The sequence below is a fragment of the Falco biarmicus genome, chromosome 8, assembly GCF_023638135.1.
Source record: "Falco biarmicus isolate bFalBia1 chromosome 8, bFalBia1.pri, whole genome shotgun sequence".
Classification (NCBI taxonomy): Eukaryota; Metazoa; Chordata; class Aves; order Falconiformes; family Falconidae; genus Falco; species Falco biarmicus.
Window position 1 is genome coordinate 60,098,958 of NC_079295.1, and position 20,426 is coordinate 60,119,383.

Here is a 20,426-nt window from a genome sequence, read left to right on the forward strand (position 1 = left end):
CCTATTTCACAAGTACTTTAGTACTTCAAGAAACACAGCTACTCTTTAGAATTATGAAGGAAAAACAACTATTTTTTTTTTCCTCCAAGGCTTTAAAAATAAGAGTGATTCTGAAGTTTAACTGAGCCACCCAATTCAGAAAGCACGATAAAGAGTAACTTGAGTTGTCTATCCATTTTGGAAAGTCTTCATTTATTGTAGTGATTACTTAATAAGCATACACTATGGTATCAAAAAAAGCCATAACATGCAGACAGACAGGAGACCTTTTCAGGAGATTTAGCAGAAGCAAATGTAGATTTACAGTTAGCTTTAATATAAGATCTGCTATCAGCTTTTAAATAGTATTATATTCACTTTTGATGCTTTGAAAGAACATGTATGCACATGAATTGTTCAGGAATTTAAGGCAATTTGCATATTAAGATAAAAAACATTAGGTTAATAGATTTTTATGTTGTGCTCAACTCAGCTAACATTTTGAAACCATTTACATATACTTCATCTCAAAGGACTGAGAGTCATAAATAGCAGCTGCTCCTTGATAAAAATACAGTCCTGAGAACAAGCTAGTAGCAATGCTTAAGCTATGACATCTTCCATGTCAGAGTATAAGCTATTTTTGCAATAAGGAGCAGTATTTACCAGGTATTCAAACAGGCAAAGGCATTCTAAACATGCAATAGCTCCCAACAGAAGTCTTGAAATTACTTCCAGTATCTTGCTTACAATAGTTTATTTGCACACTGCAGAAAGATCAAGAAATCCTGCTACGAAATAATCATGATCACAAATGCAAACACAACAACCAAGGGATACAACGTAAGGACAGGCAGCAAAAGGTGTTTTACAAAAAACCCCAAAAAACAAGTCTTCTAGTAACTGGTTGGATTGTTTGCAAGGTAATTGGAACACTCTTCCCTCCCCTACCCCCGGGAATTATTCCCCACACTATACCTATGCTATGACCAAACAACACTGGAGTGTTTAAATTCAGTGCAAGAAGAGTAATTTCAGGACATTTAATTTCACTCTAAACAAAGGCAAGTTTATCTATATAGACATCCAAATGCCAACATATTTGGTACAGTGTAATGAAGTTACATAGATTTCACCCTCAGAGGTATGCTCTTGTAGTGGTCACCTGCATTCCACACAAAAAAAACAAACAGAAGTGTTTGAAACAGTATAGTATGGTAGACTCAACACTTTTAAAAAAATTTATTCAGCTGGATTTGGAACTCCCTAATATTCACAATATAATTTAGGATGCATTTTTTACATGAAGAGCAGATAAAAGACTTAAACAGTTTCACATACCAGTTCAGATATTCCACATGCTCCTTCCCCACCTACAATACTGACATCTTGGCTGTCTGGTTTTTTTGTTGCCTTTTTTTCTTAACAAATACTTAGTTCAACTTGTCTGCCTGACTACCCCCCCCCCCCCCCATTTCTACAGGAGTAGACATACAGTGATAACAGTGAGAGGATATGGGACACTGTCCTATCCAGTGTTTGGACCCTGGAAAGGAGTAGGTCTAGCTATAAAAATAGAGAGTTCAACAATGAGCTGAACATGAAGCGCTTCAGCAACTGAGGCAAAGCTGCACTCAGAAAAAGCTGTATAGTCAGAGAAAGGAAAGCATCAGTGGCCGAACAGAGGGGGAAAGGGGAAGTAGTCTAACCCCCCCTCAACCCATTAGCTCTACAAAAATAGTTCAAGAACTAACAAAATCCATTATCTGCAAGGTCTGCAGGATTAAATGCCACATTAAGATGACCCACTCCAAATCCCAGATCATTTGTCAACACTTAACAGGGCTTTAGCCATGGACAGTATGCATATTTTATAGACTGGGTAACCCCTTCCTTCTACCCCTTCTTCTTTCCCCTCCCCCCAAAAGAATGAAGTTGATTGATTAGTTTCACTACTGGTTTCTCCATACAGCCCCCCCGAGTTTTCTTTTCCTTTGAGGACAAAGGGGTTGTCAAATACATTGACAACTTTTTCTTTAAAGAATTACCAAATTTTAAGGGATATAAAGACATTGATGCATTTAGGAATTTACATATTTGTAAAAAAAACTAGTTATAAAACTGCATTTTTATCACCTAGCACTTTCAAGATTGTTACTTTTCACTAATTAATATATTAAATTAAGCCAAGGTTTGAGACTGGAAAAGTTCTACCAATCTACTTAAAACCAGAAAATATTTAAAACCAAAAGTGAAAAGGTTAGTTATGTTACATTCCAAAATCCACAGCCCATTATATTAAATGCATTCTTTCTACAGGAATGATGTTCTTTAAAACATATGATTGCAAATATTTTACTGCTAGACACTCCATTACATTGGATAGTGACTGGAACCTGTGGATGGTGAAATCTTGAGGTTTGTCCAAGTTTCAATGTAAGGTGTCCAAGGTCCTCTCCCAGAACCGTGTTTGAAAAAAAAAAAAAAAAAATCACAGATCAAGTTCTTATGACTTTTTTCAATCTTTCCTTGGCTTTCTGTTTCTGGGTGATCTATTCACAGTTTCTTCCTCCTGCAAGAAAGTAATTTGTGTAAACAAGAAGAAAAAATCTAATACCACCCTTAACTATGTTGAGCAAACCTACAGATAATCTACTTTCACTTCTCATTAGGTTATCATTTTTGACAGGACCTAGTGCTGTTACTACCCTTCGTTTCTACACATGGCAAACGGATACTCTTGTTTTCACAGTGGATGTACAATATTTGCTGAGAGTACTCAACAGCTGCTGTGAGAATCCCTTTGAAAATGGAGTGTTGCTTGAAGTTAAGTCAGCCATTATGTCAGTGTGGAGCACGTAAGAGGTCACACCCTGGCAAAGCTGAATAAGCCTTTTGCCTCAAGACTACTTGTTCCACACAATCCCACTCCTCTGACAACGCGGGGTCTATGGCAGTGCCCTTAGCAAGGTGCCCTGCTCTGCTGAAGTTGGCCACAGCAATTCCTATTCTGTAGGGTGACTACGTTTTCCAAAGTTCTGACACTGGGAGGGAGTATCAGATGAGCCAGGTTAACTTCTAACACTTCAGTAAGGTTTGTTCTACATGACATAAGGAAAAAAAATGCACAAGACTACCCTCAGATTACACACTCTTACCTCTGATGCAGGTTTCCTGTCCTCTTCCTCCTCCTCTTCCTCCTCCTCTTGACTAGCACTTCCTAAATCAGCATCACTTTTCTGCTTCTCTTCTACGTGAAACAGAAGAAATAGTTAATTCTCATTTCTGACTTATCTTCAGTTCACCATTGGCTTTCTCCACATCTGCTAATCCTGCTGTTTTACTCTATCAGAGATAAAACTCAATCATTTTCAGGGTTATCTAGTTTACCTACCTAACTTTTCCTCATTTGCTTCCTCTTCCTCCTCCTCCTCCTCTTCCTTGTCCCCTTTGTCTTTTTCTTCCTCTTTCTCCTCATCCATCACATCAGGCTGAGGAGCATCAGTCTTTTTGTATTCTGCAGCACTTGGCTGTTTCTAAAAAAAAGAAAAAAAAAATCACAAACAAAAAACCCAAAAAAACCTCAACCTGTCAAAACCAGGCAATTATTTGTGATATTAAGGCACATTTTGCTCAACCTCTTTTTAAAGATTATACTGATTATCAGAGGAAATGCATACCTTCCCAGAACAGCAGAAAAGGACAACAAGAAATACTGGCAAAGCCACAGTGAGGATGTAGACTACCCAAAGCCAGGGACGCTCTTCAGCAGCTGCCATCATCTGACCCACAACACCAGGCTGTAACATAAGAAGAACTGTGAAATTTCACCCCATAAAGCAAGTTGTAGGAGTTACATTTAAGCTACAGAATTTTCAAATAAGCTTTTTGCCACTTTGAACTTTAATTTTTTTGAGGTATGAAACAAAGCTAACCCGCACAAGTACTTTTTCCGTAGTTTAAAAATTAAGAACTAGGCTAAAGTTAGCAGTCCAATTTTCAGAGCAAAAACCTCACAGAAAAGCAATAAATACTTACTTGCAACTTATAGCAGCTGTTACCATATTATAATTAGGATTCCAGGTTCCAGTCTTGTTTAGCGTAACTCCTAACCTTGGTACATACAGGTCTATACATGTATTGATAAAAACTGTACGAGAGAACAGCAGCAATGCTCCCACTGTTCCAGTCAGGAGCACATAATTAACCCTTTCTTTCTCACCTCTGCAGCACCATCCGCTGCCTTTTTCAGTCCCCATCCATCAGTGGCCCAGTCATCAGCCACAGCTCTTTCAGTACAGATGATAAAATTGTCAAAAAAAATGTCAGAAGTCATTGACCATAATTCAAGTCCCACAGCACTGAAGGGAGTCATCTTGAAAGGTTCCAAGTCTTCAAAGAAATCTGGATTTGGGATCTTCCTAGGTTTCCATATACCCTAGGAAAGACAAAAAACATTCAGCCCTACCTGCTATAATACAATTTTCAGTTTTCAGCCCATTTCAAACTGAGAAAGACCAATCCATTGCTCTTAATTACAATGTCGACAGGTAAAATCTGTCAGATTTGGGGAATCAATTTTCATCTGCACTACAAAGAAGTGAAGCCAAGTAAGAAAGCACTTGGAATCTGTCCACTTGAAACACAGTACAATCCTGACAGTATCTGTATTCTTAATTATATCTGCTGAATCTAAATCATTCTGCTTTTTGTAAGGAAAATGCTGCACTGGCCTGCAGTTTAAGCAGTGAAAACACCAACCTGATAGTTCACGTTATCAATCATAGGAGGCTTCCATTTGCCTTTGTAGTTTGGATTGTCAATCATTGGACGCTGCCAGGTACCACAGCCAGGGGCTGTCTCACATTTAGGATTTGCAATCTGAGGTGCCTCCCATTCACCATCCATATCCTCATCCCTAAAAAAGGAAATCCGTTTAAGTCCACCCCTTGCCTTTATACAGAATAAGATTTAGACAATGTCTGATTTCTGGGAAAATTAAAAATTCCTACCATTAAACAGAGATACTGAAACTTTGTACAGCACAGGTCTGTCAATAAAGACACTACAGAAGGAATGAGGATTTCTAGTAACTTGGAAGCACAGAAGCCAGTCCCTGAGCACAGCCTTCCCCACCACCCCTTCAAAGTAAGATGCAACTGCAAGATGACCATCCCTCTGCCCTGTTCAGCTTACAGCCGCAAGAGAGTTGAAAAGTATGCAGGTGAACACAATAGAACAAGACCCCTCAGACCAGCTTTGCCTTCTTCTGAAGCAAGATAACTTGAATCAGTAACTTTGTTGGCAAGTATAACAATAGCTTGTTCATTGTTCCATGTAAAAGCCAGTACTAAAGCCACGAAATACTTGCTGTCATTTGTAACAGGCAGTAAACGTACCAATCTTCAGGCTTCTCAGCATCAGGGTCAGCTACGTATTCTGGCTCATCATCTAGCCAGCCTTCTGGTTTCACAGCATTTTCATCTGCAATCTTTGCAGGAGCATCCTCATCCCTTTGGAAGAGAATATTGTGTATTAACACACACAACACGCAGAAGTTCTTAACCCCAAGGCATGATTCTACAGACTCTGAACAAGCCTGCTGATCTAGACAGCCAGCCAGGTTTGCTTCTGATACGGTGTTACACCTGCCCTGATTTCAGAACAGAATTGCCTTGTGATCTCTTACCTACACGTGCCGCACGGCACAGTCATAGCACCAACTATAAGGTAATACCACTTAGTTTTTAACACCAACCTAGAAGGGGATTTGCTATAATATGCCCTTAGCTTCATAGTCACTGCAAACATGCATTTGAGCCTGAAATTGAGTCTACGGTTCACAAGGCATTGGTTCAAAGACAGAAACCCAGTATCAGTTTCTGATTTAGGATGTCTGATATTTCAGTCACTTGTAACTATGCATTACACAAACATCTTACAGTTATACCTTCTGCAGCTCATCTTTTGATCTCATTAAGGATGAGAACATCAGCTAGTATAGCCATTTCAATTAAACCTTTATCTGTGGCCAGCACACTAAACAGTAATTCCCAGAGGACATGGATCCTGTCTGCCTTTGTCCCAAACTGCTGCTCAGATCCATAAACTGAGTTTTGATTACAAGGGTGAGACCCAAACCTTTCTGTAAGTCATCTGAGAAAGATTTTTTCATCAGGACCAAACTTCACACTAAGGCTTCCCCCAATTCCACCCCTCCAAAAGCTTACCAGTCATCTGGTTTAACAGCATCCGGGTCCGGGATTTTTGGTCTTTCATCCCAGTCCTCAGGCTTCTGGTCATTTGGGTCCTCAATCTCTCGGGGTGGATTCACAGGAGGAGACATATCATTTAGCAAATTCCCACTGTTGACAACTGTTTGATCAACCAGTATTTCAAAACTATTATCAGGATTCAAGACTGTAAGGAAAAAAGTTGATGTAGCCATTACATATATGACAAAGCATCACTCATCCCCACTGTACAACTAAAACTTCACCAATCCAAGCTATCACCTACACTGCAACCATTTTAAAGAATTAAGAACATTTATCCTTACGCCAAAGTATAACTAGTGATGATGTACCACACATATCACCTTGTGAAAAAGACGACTCATTGCAGGAGTCCTACTTTAAATATGCTAAGCACAGAGATGCTTGTGGAGCAATTTACCAATTACCACAGCAAGTTGACTTTGACACAGTAGGTATTGCTTTAGTAGTAAGAATGTATGTATTCATGTTCTACTCAAAAACAGGACTCCCTGCTACTGACTCACAGGATTTTAATCTCACTCCTTTATTCATTGCTGCCTTAGTAGGATAAGCTAGAGAGATCCTCCTGCGTACTCCTTGAAAGATTTTAGTCACAGCTAATATACCAGACCAGACACTGTACTTCCAAGAACCACCGAGTTTTGTTTGGTACTATGAAAGTAGCAAGGGGGAAAAAAAAAACCAAACAAACCACAAAACAACAAACTATACCTCTAAATCTAAAGCCTAGTACACCCCACATTACTAGGGGGCAGCATTCAAGCAGTTTATAAGTGCTGATAATTATTTTGGATATACTTAGGATATCAGGTTACTCACGACTGCTCTGAAATTCAGTTCTCATGACCTTTCTTACACAAATCAAGACTTCTTGCAAGGAAAAAAAATAAGCCTTTGTATATATAATAAGACTAGGTTTTGCATTCAGAGCTTTCAAATGGTTTTTAGTTGTATGGTGTGTTGACACAAATACTCAGTTGTTCATACGGCTCGTTTTATGAGCTTTTAATTCAGGAAACACAGTAGTAAATTAACATGCATAGTCAACAGTCACCATACCTAGAGTATACAGATGGGTCTTCTTATCAGTAAAGTAAGTCTTCAGGTCTGCATCTGGACGCTTTGCATGCTTCTCCTCATATTTGCCAGTCTTTGGGTTTTTGTGCCGGAAGATGAAGTGCAATTTATAATCCTCTCCACATTTGTCAGGGCCGAACATGATTGTATATGGAGTTTTGTCATGGAACTGATCCTTTAAAAACAATGCAGAACTTCATTACCTTATTTTGAAATATAACTTAAGTCACTGCCTGGCATAAGAACTCCTAATTAATTAGAAATCATTCTACAACTTTGATATACAGGCTTTAGTGTGGTTACTTCACTGACTTGATGATGAATACAAGCCTCTAGAAAAAAACACCAGAATTATCCCAGCTATTTGATTTTTGTACCTTTGGTCTCTACTTCCCAGATGGAAAGCAACAGCTTTATCAAACATAACAGTGTTATCAAAGAGGTAAGTATAAGTAACAACCACAATGTTAAGTATATCTCTCCATTACAATAAAGGATTTTAAAAGCTATCAACATAGAAGTATCAGTTACCAGTAATAATGAATGACTAGCTAGTCCAGTGAGTTTCTTTCATACGAAGTGATAACCAGCATTAGAAATGAGGCCAAGTTGTATTTAGTTTACATTTATAAACTGGGGTACTGTCTCAATCTGAGCACTAACTGGATGTAAACTCACTATTGAACACTGCAAGCAAGTCCACTCATTCTTGCTAATGTGATCTTAAAATTCAATGCACATATGAAACTGGTTAGACAACCAAGTCGTCTTTTGGGTGGTGTTTTTTTTGGTTTTTAGTACGTTGGAATCTGTATTAGTAATACAACTCCAACACGACTGCAGAAGGAGAAGGATGAGTAACAAGTCATAAAAGTATTTCCTATGAAGTCTATTGGCTAAACAAAACCCACAGGCTACAAAAGCCTATGCAAGGTGACCCTGCAGTTAAGCTTTGTCTGAATAGGCTAAACCACTTTAGGTAGGTATATGACTGAGAGGAAAGAAAATTATTCTTAATCCTTAGGAGCTGTAGCATGGTCTCTTCCATTCACCACACTTAAGACAACGCATTCAAGGGTCGCTCATGAAGCACACTGTTCTATATAGCTTGTTTATGCAGCTGAACATATAAAGTTATATCAAGTCCAACCTCCAGTCTTTTTTTAAAAACTCACTCACAAGTGGCTTCAGATGTCAAAAGCACAGCAATAAAAGCAAGGTGTATTTTTAGTTATTTGCATTAGTCTGTTTTAGAAGATGAAACGGAATCTTGCTTCTGCACAACAACTTCCCAAGAAAGTTTCTTATCGTACACTGGCTGCTTTTGACATAAGGCTTTCTTTCGTCCTAGAACCTAAGGAAATCTCAAGTCTGAAGACTTTAGCAAATGTCTAGAACTACTCAGCTAGTAAGGAACTCCAGAGTTTTCACTCAAGAGGCCGGAAAATTTCAGCATTTATCCTCTCCAACTGAAAATAGTAGGAACTGCTGAGTTCAAAGCACTCCGGCAATCAAGCCCTAGATGTGCCCCGCTGCCTTTACCAAAGAGGCTTCTTCAGGAAGAAGCAAAATGAAAAAGCTTTCTTTCACAGCTAATACTCAAAGTAGCAGCATTACTCACCAGGTTCAATTCAGGGGTTTTGGAAAGCAATTTCACATAGGCCCCACCACACTCTATTCCATTTTGGAAGTTTACTTCATACCTAATTTTAGTTTCACACACAGAATGGGAGAACATGTTATACATGAGGAAAAATTACTTCTGTAATACACAATTGAAATTTTCAAGTACAAGTTAAAGAACAAGACTTTTTTGTTGTTTGCTTTAAATCACATGCCCAGTAAACATTAAAAACACATGCTGCACTTTTAAGGACTAAGCAAATATTCATAAGGGCCTGAGAAACAAGAAAAATTGAAGATTTTGAAGACTTCACCTGACAGAAAAAAAATAAAGGAATTGAATGCTGGTCTAGAAGATTATGATCTAGATAGTAGAGAGAAGGAAGAAAAAGCTTTCTAGTATGTAAGACACTGCAACAGAGATTAAGGCAAGCCCATTATTTTTCCCACAACTACTACGGCAGACAGACAACTCCATTTGCAAGATTAACTGAACAGCAACAATTAGATTCTCGGAGAAGCCCCTTTATGGTTATAAGCATACAACAGTATATCCAAGGATGCCAAGGAGTCTGAAAATGGCAAAACATCTGTCAGGAATAGCCTAATTATGCTTCGGCCTCTCTCAGTGCCAGCAGCTGGAGTGGATGACCACTGGGATTTATTTTTAGCCTTGCCTCTTGAGCCAAAACTAAACAGTCATGCAAAGCAAAGTGACCAATTCATTATCTTGTGCAAATACATGTGAATTAGTTTACTCTTTGTTTAAAACTGATAAAGTAGATTATCCACAATTCAACTGTTCTCACTGAATGATTTTTTTTTCTCCTTCCTGACTTGCTAGTGTAACATACATGCAAGAAGATTATTCTACATCAGTCATGGCCAAACAGGCCAAGGAAAGCTGTTTGTTCATCTTCCACGACAGATGAACCAAAACAAAGAGAGGAGGAAATAAGTGTGTCTTCACCACTCTGTCCACTCTACCTTGGAAATGGGGCAGTTTACTGCATAAAGAAGTACACTGACCTACATACAGACCAGCTTTTGTTCAAAAGGACAAGGACTTCCACAATTAGCAGTACAAAAGTCAGTTGCCTGACCTTGTTGCTACAATTAAGTCAAGTGAACTGAAGTCCCAAGACAGGTTACCAAGTCTGGTTTTCATAGGCTTCTTTCCTTTTCAGGCTTCAGAGGGACCCATGCTGTTCCTGACTTCCCACTCTGGGAACACAGGTTGCGATTTTACACTTACTTAAAACAGCATAATAATAGGTTACAGCATCTTGTGTCATCTAGACCCCCAGTCAACAAAAGCTCAGTTATGGAATTAACCTCCCCCTGCTATCATGTCACCCTTGAAATAACAGAACACTAAGTTATCCTTTACTTACTGTATAATAAGGGGCTTGGTATCAAACACAAAAGGCTTTGAAAGTTTTGATGAAATTGCATGGTGCTTGGCTCGGGTCACCAATACAAGCCCTTTGTCTCCTGGAAGCTTAGTGTCCTTCATGTCTTGGACTTCCCATTTACCTGGAGAGAAATTAACCAAACTTTATCAAAACTTGTTCAAGACAGTCTTTGTTTAGCCCAATTTTGAGCAAGATAGCCAGTGTTCTGCAATAACAGCCCAGCAGGGTACCTTACCAAGTTATTAGCATAACATCTTCGCTAAATATTCTTTTAAAGTCTCCAAGTAGATACTTTGTCTAAATCAGAACCACACTTTATATTGTTAACCAGGTATATAAACATCTCTCCCATTTTCTTCATTGAATATAATTTTAACTGGGAAACAGGAAAACAAAGGCTTATACCTCTTCTTCAGATATGACAAAAAAAGAGATCAGAAACATCTATCACCAAAACCTGGACTGGACTCACCATCGTATTTGGCAATCTCATCATCTGTATCATCTTTTTTGGCTCTGGAAAGGATCCATCTGCAAGACCAACATCCAGTGGTTAGAAATCCAGACTTTCACACAGACACTAAAAATCGTGCCCTTAAGACAAGGCAGCCCTTGCTGTCCTATGACTATACCCCAGTGTCTTGATCCCCTGCATTCCAACCCTAACCTTGCAAAGTCTTCTGCGTTTGCCGCTTCCCACCCCACCCCCAAAGTAGGATTACGGCCTCAGCGTCTTACTCTTGTAAAAAAAATAGCTTCACATCACATGAGGGAAGTCAGATGAGGATTAGAACATTACATATGTATAGCTCACCTCCCCCTTTTACTACAACTTAAGGAAATACTAGTTTAGCTTAGCACTAACAGCCAGCCTCATACTGTGACTGTCATTAATCCTTACCAACCACTGCCCTTTGATGCAATTTTGACTAACACAAGCTGTAGAGAGGGTTTCATCGCCTTTCACCAAAATTTTTAATCATTTGCTATACTGAATCATTCTTCAGATTATACTCACCCATCCAGAGTTCCTTTATCAAAGGATTCTGCAAAATACACCTCACCGGTTGGGACTGGGGGCCTGTAGGTAACCTATTGGAAAAGAGGGGCATTTATGCACCTTTCAAGGCACATTCTCTACCCTAAAGAAATACAGGCATAGACAGCTCACATTCCCCCTCTAGACTCAAGCAGAGCTTACCTGGGACACCCTCGCAGCATAATACAGAAGTTACATAAATATTGCTGCTTGTGCCAAGCCACTGTGCTCTTAAAATTAAAGTATATAACTAGCTAGAAACATTAGCATTAACTCCTCATAAACACAACACAGATTTCAAGGGTGGATCTAACTCTTCAGGAAGAACACGGGGGACATGAAAATAGGAGCAACGCAGATAAGCCTAATTCCAAGCCTTACTCCCAGATAACATCTTTAATAACATTGCAACATATTACATGTTAGCAAAGCAAAGGCAACTCTGATCAGGCTACCATTATCCACAACACAAGCAGTAATTCAACTTTTAAAAGAAGTTCCATGCCAAACCTTTGGACTTGGAGGAGGAGTGCTTGTTTCAGGCTTTGCCTCTTCTACCTCCTCAATGCCATCATCCAAGTCATCCTCGATATCAACTACATCATCACCATCATTGTCATCATCCATGTCATGTGCCTGGACAACAAGAGTCCCAAGAGCTAGCAGGGTCACATACAGCAGCCATTTCAGCTCCATGATCTGAATAAATAAGACAGGGCAAAGAGGTCAAGCCAGCACTGCACACAGAGCAAAGCATTGCTTCTTGGTTCAAAACCGAGCATCCAAGACAACAGGTGAAGTGACTAATCATACCACTGAAAGAAAAGTGCAATCTGTTATTTCCTGCATCTGACTGGTTGGGACAGTTCTAAAAGCTGGAGAGGAATACAACAAAGCATTTAATGCAAAACAGATAACTGAGTGGAGGACCATGTGTGCAAGTTCTGCAGATCATGCTGCAGAAGTGCCATAATTTTGTTCTTACACTGCCACAGACCACGAGCAGAACAGCAGACATGTACACAACACCCCAACCCATGTAACAGCAAAAGCCTCAACAGAACACCCCTTTCTTTCTTATGAAGGGCTTTACATACATCATGCAGAAACTGAAGTTTCCATTCAGTCTGGGAACTGAAATACAATTAGCTATGGAGTAAGCAAGCTTCCATCTCCTGTTTAATAATTTTTATATTATTAATTAAAATAATTATTAATAAAATAATAAGTCCTTTCAAGTGTGTGACACTAGCATTTTCATTCCCCAGTCCCCTTCCCCAGGTTTTATTCTGGAACTACTGCCAACAGTCACCGATACTACTGGCAGATATCTATAAGCAGTTGAGGCTACTATGGTAGACCCAGGAGAAAATTTTGCTATTTAGCAGACAGCTGGTTTCATTCCCCAATTCCGACTCCTAATTAAACAGGACAACCAAAGAAAAAGAGTATACGTTAACTGAGGCTTTACAGAATTAAAATATCACACTTCAACTGATTTATCAAGTGCCCAGCACATTGTCACAGCTAAAATATGGCAGACATCGGTGAGCTGTAGCTTAAAAGATCTTTTAAGTTAAATGGGTTTCAATTTGATTTTCTTGCTAGGAAAACTTCAAGATCACTGCACCTTTACGCTGACAGAAAAGGCAACACTCCTAACACGCTACTCAGTTTCATGTGCTCAAAAAACCAACCCCACAAAAACAACCTGTGCCTTGCTCACCTCTTCTCCTTTGAATCACATTCAAAATTTTTCTTCCAAAACCAGAACTGTAACTGAGACTAACACTTTTTTGAAAGTAAGTATAAAACCAAATATCCCCTCGTTCCCTTACACTCCTGCCTCAGGCTGCAGCCCTGTAGAGACTTACAAACATAACTCAAGCAAAGCTAATAGTGCCTGTAGGGGCATAAGATCATGCTAGAAAACAAACTTTCAACTTTCCAAAGCGTGTTTAGGCAATAAAAGAATTTACAGTCTTAAAGGCTTATCAGCACTATCCAGTACTCCAAAACTACACTGCATACCAGATCTACGGTTCTTAGACTATTCATTAACTTCTAGTAACAGAAGGGATGTTTTAGAACTACAGCAAAACTGTGTTTTAAAAACTTGTGCTGAGATCATGTAGAGTTTGCCACTACAGCAACATGCAATTGTAGCCAGTCTTCTAACAATAGCCATGGCCTTGAGGATTATTGTCTAAATGCATGCTCAGAACCCGCCCCCTCGCAGCTGGGGCAAATGCACTGCAACACTTCTGAGCCAAAGGACACCACTCACAGCACCAACAGCTGACAAAACCTTTCAAGTTGTTATATACCAGCAAAGCTTGTCTGCTTAATGCACAGTATACAGCCAAAATCTGAAACAGTTGTAGACCTCAGAACAGCTCATAACTCTCATTACTAAGGTGGGAACCACAATACAAAACCAAGGAATGAAAAGTACCCTTGGAAGTTCAAGTTCCTCTTGCAGAGATAGCATGTTCTCTGAATAAACTCGTGCCCACCAGCATAAAAAGTGTACAGAAAACAAGAGCCTGAAACTTCATTCAGAAGTGACCTTTTACACCTCTGGATGCATCCTGTGTGACTGAAGCAACTACAGATGAGATGGCACAAGGACACATCTTTCCAAGTGAAGGGTTGAATTTTGTCTTACCAACAGGATCTCACCAAATACATTTTTAACAGACCTAAATTCAGGAAGATTTTACCGCAAGTTGTATAACTGCTTTCAAATTATATCGGGTGATTTGGAAAGTGATAAAAGGAAATTACACTTAAAAATATAGCAAGATGAAAAACAAGCCAATTCTCTCCTCTCCTTCTAAAAGGAGTTTCTGCATACCTCCACCTAAGCAAAGGATATTAGTGATTTAGCATGCAAGTAATCCCTTAAGTAATCTTACCACTAGACAAAAAGCAGTAAATTTTGGTGAAAGAATTAAATCATACCCCCTAACATTCATGACAGTACTAACTCCGTATGTAACAATCACCTACTTCACAATCCCACCTCAACTACACCACTTTGGTAATATTTGGCAGCAGCAAATGGACTTTGGTAAATGCCAGCACAAAGCGGCAAAGCCACACAGCCTCATATTACAGGCAAGGTTGATCCAGAAATGCTTCTGGCAAAACATCCTAGCTAAACCAGACAATTCTTCCAGTGACACACAGAGCAGGGGCAGAAGCCATGCCACTCTGCACACCTGTGCTCCTGATACAACCACAGGTATCTACCCTGTAGGTCTACATTTATCAGTTAATGCTCTGTCTGAATTTGAGGCCTCGTTGAACCTCATTTTGAGGTAGACATATCTGTTCAAGTTCCCAAGCAAGCTTCCCCCCGCCCAAAAAACAGAAAGCTAAAACCATGAAGATAAGCTAATCCAGTTTCATGTCCTTGCCTCTTTATAATCATTGGCAAGCAGGATTCTCAAGTTTATACCCCTAAAGAAAGCTGTTTAGGACACCTCCTACATATTAAATCAGTCTCAAATTCAACATAAGCTACCATTCATACACCTTGAGTACACACTGGAAGCATCTCCTGCAACTGCCAGTTGTCATGTCAAGCTCCTTGTTCTGTTAAACTGTAACAGTATACAAACTAACTAAATGATAAGAAATAAAAGACATTGTGTTCTCAGAAGAGTTAATTTAAGTGAACCACACATTTGTGATATTTAAAAAACTACTTCTATCTGTAATGGATGTACTGCTGGAAGAGACAGTTTAAACTTCACTTCACACAGTCCTTGGGGACATAACATAAACATGATTATGCCCTAGTAAATCTTGTTATTCCTGAATAGAAGATAGGGAGAGGAGGGGAAGAGAGAGAGGTTTTGTAGAATACAGGCATCAACCCATTTTTCAGTGGAGCTTTAACTTGCTAGTAACTACAGGTGTTCAATTAGTCACTAAAATGCAGTCTAACCTTCAGATGCACAACCACCTACTCCATTATGACCAGATTTCTCCTTGAAGTGTCTGCTTTCCAAGCAATTATCATCATTAGCCATTTTTTCACTCTGCCTGCACTTCCCTTCTCTAGGTTTAACTGTGTAATATTTCTAAAGGTTAGCGTATTTCTGATCATGCAACTGCCAAAAGCCTTTAACAAAGGAACCCTTTCATAATAGGCAAGGGCTTCTAATGTCTCCATTCTACTTCAGTGCAACCTCGTTTTCACCATAACAACATTTCAAGTCAGAGATGACTAAAACTTCATCTGCCTTTTTTTTTTTTAAATAAGGTCTGCAGACACTTCTAGACACTGGCACATGGCTTGGAGCAAAGGGAAGACTACTGCAGGATAACACCAAAGTACTAACCAGGAAGAAAGTTCATGACTGCCCGGGCTAACAAATCACTTGTTCCCTGTGTGTCCATCCATAGTCAGCTTCTACACTGGAAAGATTATAGCTGACATTTAAGGACTGTTCACCTGGCTGTCAAAAAAGGCCAAAGCATTTTCCCCTGGAATGTACAGGAGCTATAGCAGAGCACTGAAAACAGACACCTGGAACAGCCACACTACTCAGACTTCCTATAAAGTAAAAACTAAATCAAACTGGAGTGAGATTCAGCTTCTTGCCATAGAAGAGGCACTCTTAATTTGCAGGGCTAAGTGATTGCTACATTTGGATCTCAAAGCTTTCAGGAAAAGTCATGCAGCTTTAGAGATTTATTTTTATTTAGAATTCCCCTTTTACTAGGCATAAAGGGGAAAGTTGTTCTTAATTATTGTCATGACACTGTAAACACTTGACCCATACAGCAGAGTTGTCACCGATCTCTCCAATATACACATCTCTGAGAAGGACAGACAGTGAAAGGGCCCACACAACGGATGTTTAAGTCTCTTGCTATCGTACTTCCAGAACATACCATTTAGAAAGCAACTCCCCTGTCAGATCAAAGAGAGCCTGCAAAACCAGTTTAATCATCTCCTTGGATACTAATCTATTGGAGTGGTTCATCAAGCCAGTTCTTAACACTGCATACTTCAGAATGTATAACTACATTTGGATCGCTACTGGCTATCTAGTTTACTGCCCTTTTTTTTTTTTTTAAGAATTAACAGTCAGATGAAATGAGTCTCATTAAAAATAAGTCACTTAATGTGGACTACACCTCAGCAATTTAACTGGATGAGCATCAGTGGTTTCCATTTCAGCCACATCTGAAATACAGCTGAATGACATAAGTATAGGAAGAGCAAAATTTTCTAGCAAAGTCCTATATTCCATAAACTTGATTTCAGTATGGTATTTACAGTGGAAACACCAATAAAAACAAGCACAATACACCCTCATGCAAGTCAAGGATTGTGGAATTAAAATTTGAAGTCACAAAAGAGAATTTATCACAATACAAAAAATGCAAGGAGACAAGATCAGAAAGGCAGACACACAGATACTAATTTTCCATCTCGAAGTTTTTATGGTTTCTGAGCAAAGGCTTGGCTATCCTACTTCATAGCCCATTAGTTTCTTAGTCAGACCTGCTGAAGAGCAACACAAATCTCTTCTACATCTCACAATCCCTCTACCTTCCACATCACGGCTCTTCTGCGGTGCCAGGGTAACTGTTTACACAGCCTCATGATGAGCTAGCAGCTGGTTTAAGATGGCTCGAAGTCCTTTTGCCATGTTATTTTAACCCTGAATCAATATCCCAGTCTAACCCAGCACGCAAAGGCAAAAAGAGTTGTAGCAGGACAAATTAAAATACTGCAAGATAAAATAAGTAGCCAAGTAAAGGAAATAAAGCTGTTGGCAGCAGTCAGCTTAATGTCATTGTTTCAAGTGCAGTTCTGTCATCCATACTTGTCCAAGACAGACCCGTCTTGACGCAGATTTGGGAGGTCAACACTCTGCAAAGCAAAGCTGAACAACTGTGTGGCCAAACACTAGAATTTCAGCAACCAGTACATTACCTCACCACCCCTCTAAGTGGGATATAATAAAATTATGTTCATATATATGCAGCAATTAATATGATGCAGACAACACATTTTCCCCTTAAATGCTTTGTCCTGCAGCTAGACAACTTCCAGCATCATGAAGATTCTACCTTTAACATCATAACTCAATGAACAGCAGACAAGGCTCAACTAAAACCACCTTACTTAAAACAGGTCAGAAGCAGGAGCTCTCTGTGTGGGTGGTTTGGCTTTTTTTTTTTTTAAAGGATGGGGCAGCTAGGATACACTGCTATGTATGATTTGAGGAAAGTCTACTGGAAAGGATTAGCCAAACAAGCCTCTCCTGGAGAACTCAACAGCCCCACAGAAAAAAAATCTGCCTTTTGTTTGGGTTGTAAGAAGCACAAACCAGGCAAGATAGCAGGTCTGAAAGGTGACAGCAACAAAGCTTGTTTTTAATAAGCATTTCAAACATGCCAGCTTCCAAAAATAATGTACATCAGCGCAGATACAGTAAGGGAAAAACCCACTATGTACCATTTGTCAGCAAAGAGATCATTCCTGCAGAAGTGGAAGTCCTTGGAGGGCAAAGACAGAACTGCAAGGCTTTTTGACCGTAAAACAGATGAGCTGCTAGAAAAATTACATTAGGTGGGGGGAAATCTGGAGGTGCCCCAAGATCTTTCAGACCATTCTGCCTAGAAATTAATCAAAGTCTGCCCTGCTACAGAATGGATTCCAGCAAGAACAGGCTGCCATCATGATCACTACTAAAGGCAGAAAAATGAAAACCCAGAAAAGGAAGTAAAAGGCAAGGCTAAGAACAAGTCACAGCATACTTCTAGTAAAGGATTTTTTATTTACTTAGGGCGATGTGCTGCAGCACATCAAGTGAGAGGGTAATCTAACAGAAGCTGCAAGCTTTCTGAGTGTTTTCCGTTAAGCTTCCTCTCCTAGGAGGGCAGTTGATAGCAGGAAGCAGTTTATATCATCTACACAGCTTTTGATGCTGTCTGTGAATTGTTTAAGTATCCCTTTATTTTGGGGGGGGGGGGGGGGGGGGTGTTAAACTAGAAATACTGAGACTTAACATAAACACAAAGTTTAACTGAAAGCTTTTCCTAGTTTTCTTAAGTTTTGGGTAAGCCCATGTAACATGACCAAATCAACAGTAAGGAGGTTTTTTAAGTAATTTCAAATGTTGCTCTAGGTTCACTCTGATACACATTTCAACCTATATTTAACCAGTATTTTATCTGTCTTATCTCACACATTAGATTAGCTCTGCTATCTCCTTGCAGTATTTCAACAACCCAAACCACAGTGGGTAAAGTGTCCCATCAAACCTGTGTGTTAGCTATACTTATTTAACAATGTCAAGAAAACATACTGCATTTAAAAATACATTACATTCCTAGGTAATACTTTTCAAACATCTAACATAGTCTAAGTAAGTTCCAGAAAGAGTTTTCCATTATGTTATACAGAAATGCTGCAACATTAATTATGTTAACACCAATAATAAGCAGCTCTGGACCTTCACCATTACTACTAATACATGTCTGCTTCCCTTCACAACCAAATCACCAGCAGGATTTCCCTTTCGACAGCCTAGAAAGTTCTTAACCACAAAACTGGATGTGAAAGTTCACTCTTTAGAGTCAGCACCGACAAGAAAGCAGTAGGCTATGTATGCTTTAATTCAAAGCAGTAGGGGGTTTTGTTCTAAAAGCATGCAATAAAATCCTCAGCCAAAAACAAGATGTCATTTATGTATTATTTTGAAGACACTCAACACGAATGATGTTCAAGTGATAAAAATCAAATATATTTTAAGTCCTCCAAATTCTCAAACCCTGCTGCTGCAGTCTCCTCGTCTGTACATCACCTGTTGGGCCTCCAGTTCTGCACCCTGAACTCCCCCTTTCCAGAGACTTCTACCTCCCCTTGCACAGCCCGAACCAGGCCACACGCTCTGCTCTGTGCCCACCTCCTCTTCTGGCTCTGCGAGGCTCCCTACTCACAGGGAGCATTTTTAGGGAGCTCAGGGCTATTTCCACACGTTAGCGGCCGACATTAGAACAAGAAGCCAAATAAAACCCCAACTACAGCCAACCTACACCCACCTCCAACCCCCGCCTCCCTCCCCATCCCACCCCGGAGCGGGGGGAGACAGACGAAGCGCCCCATCGGCCCCACTGCAGCCTCAGCCCTGCCACAAGCCGCTCCCCTACCCAGAGATCCCAGAACTTACCAGAAGACCCGCCGCTCCCCACCAGGCCTCTCAGAGGCCTACGGCGGCCGAGCGGGCGGCGGTAGTGGCCCCGTACCCGCCCCCCGCCGCAGGCCCTAGCCAGGCACGGCCCCCACACCCCCAGCCCCCCGGGGGTCCCCGTCTGCCCCCGCCCCCGGGCGCCCACCGCCCTCCCCACCCCAGGCGTCGGCCCGGCCCCCCCCCCCCCCCCACCTGCCACAGCCGATGCCCAGCAGCACCCCGCTAGGCCCTGCCCGCCGCACGCCCCCCGCCAGGCCCAGCTCCCGCCGCCTCACCCCGCCAATCCCCCGGCATGCCCCGGGGCGGCCCACTCCCCGCTCCCCCACCCCGGCGGTGGCGGAGCCGCCCCGGCAGTCACGGTCAGAGCTGGGAGGGGGACAGGCACACTCACCCCCAGCACCGCCGCAGCCCCACGCGCCCCCGGCCACCGCTGCCGCCCCCGGCCCCAGCCACCCTCCCCTCCCCACCGCTGCCCTCACCTCCGTCACGTGTCCGCACGCCCAGCGTCGCCGCCGCCACCCGCCTATCTACCGCGCCAGCCCCTCCCCCGGCCCACCTCGCTCTCCCACTCCCATTGGCGGACAGCGCATCCGCCCGCCCTCCCCGCCGCCATTCCTGCATTCTGACTGGTTGACATCACCGCCGCTCAACGTCCCGCCCGCCTCAAAACACGCCCCAACGGCGCTGCCCTTCGTGGAGCGCTATTATTGGTTGGTAGGGTTGCAGGAAGTGTTAGGTGATTGGCTGGTTGAAGGGAGGCCGTTGAAACGTGGGCGGGGACACAACGGCCCCC

General features: G+C 41.2%; 1 protein-coding gene across 2 annotated transcripts; it reads right to left on the reverse strand.

The window, feature by feature from the left end:
- Positions 1-171: 171 nt before the first annotated feature.
- On the reverse strand, positions 172-20,183 carry CANX (calnexin). Of its 2 annotated transcripts, none has more exons than XM_056348858.1 (15): positions 20,113-20,183; positions 11,922-12,110; positions 11,391-11,464; positions 10,845-10,903; positions 10,352-10,493; positions 8,956-9,037; positions 7,317-7,509; positions 6,210-6,399; positions 5,379-5,492; positions 4,741-4,897; positions 4,202-4,417; positions 3,660-3,779; positions 3,374-3,515; positions 3,138-3,229; positions 172-2,551 (listed from the first exon to the last, which is right to left on the reverse strand). In XM_056348858.1, exons 2-15 carry the CDS (start codon positions 12,105-12,107, stop codon positions 2,498-2,500), a joined length of 1,821 nt encoding a protein of 606 aa, XP_056204833.1. In that variant the 5' UTR covers positions 12,108-12,110; positions 20,113-20,183; the 3' UTR covers positions 172-2,497. The 2 variants fall into 2 exon arrangements, with proteins under 2 accessions (XP_056204833.1, XP_056204832.1); XM_056348857.1 differs by lacking the exon at positions 20,113-20,183 and adding an exon at positions 19,613-19,633.
- Between the last annotated feature and the right edge of the window lie 243 nt (positions 20,184-20,426).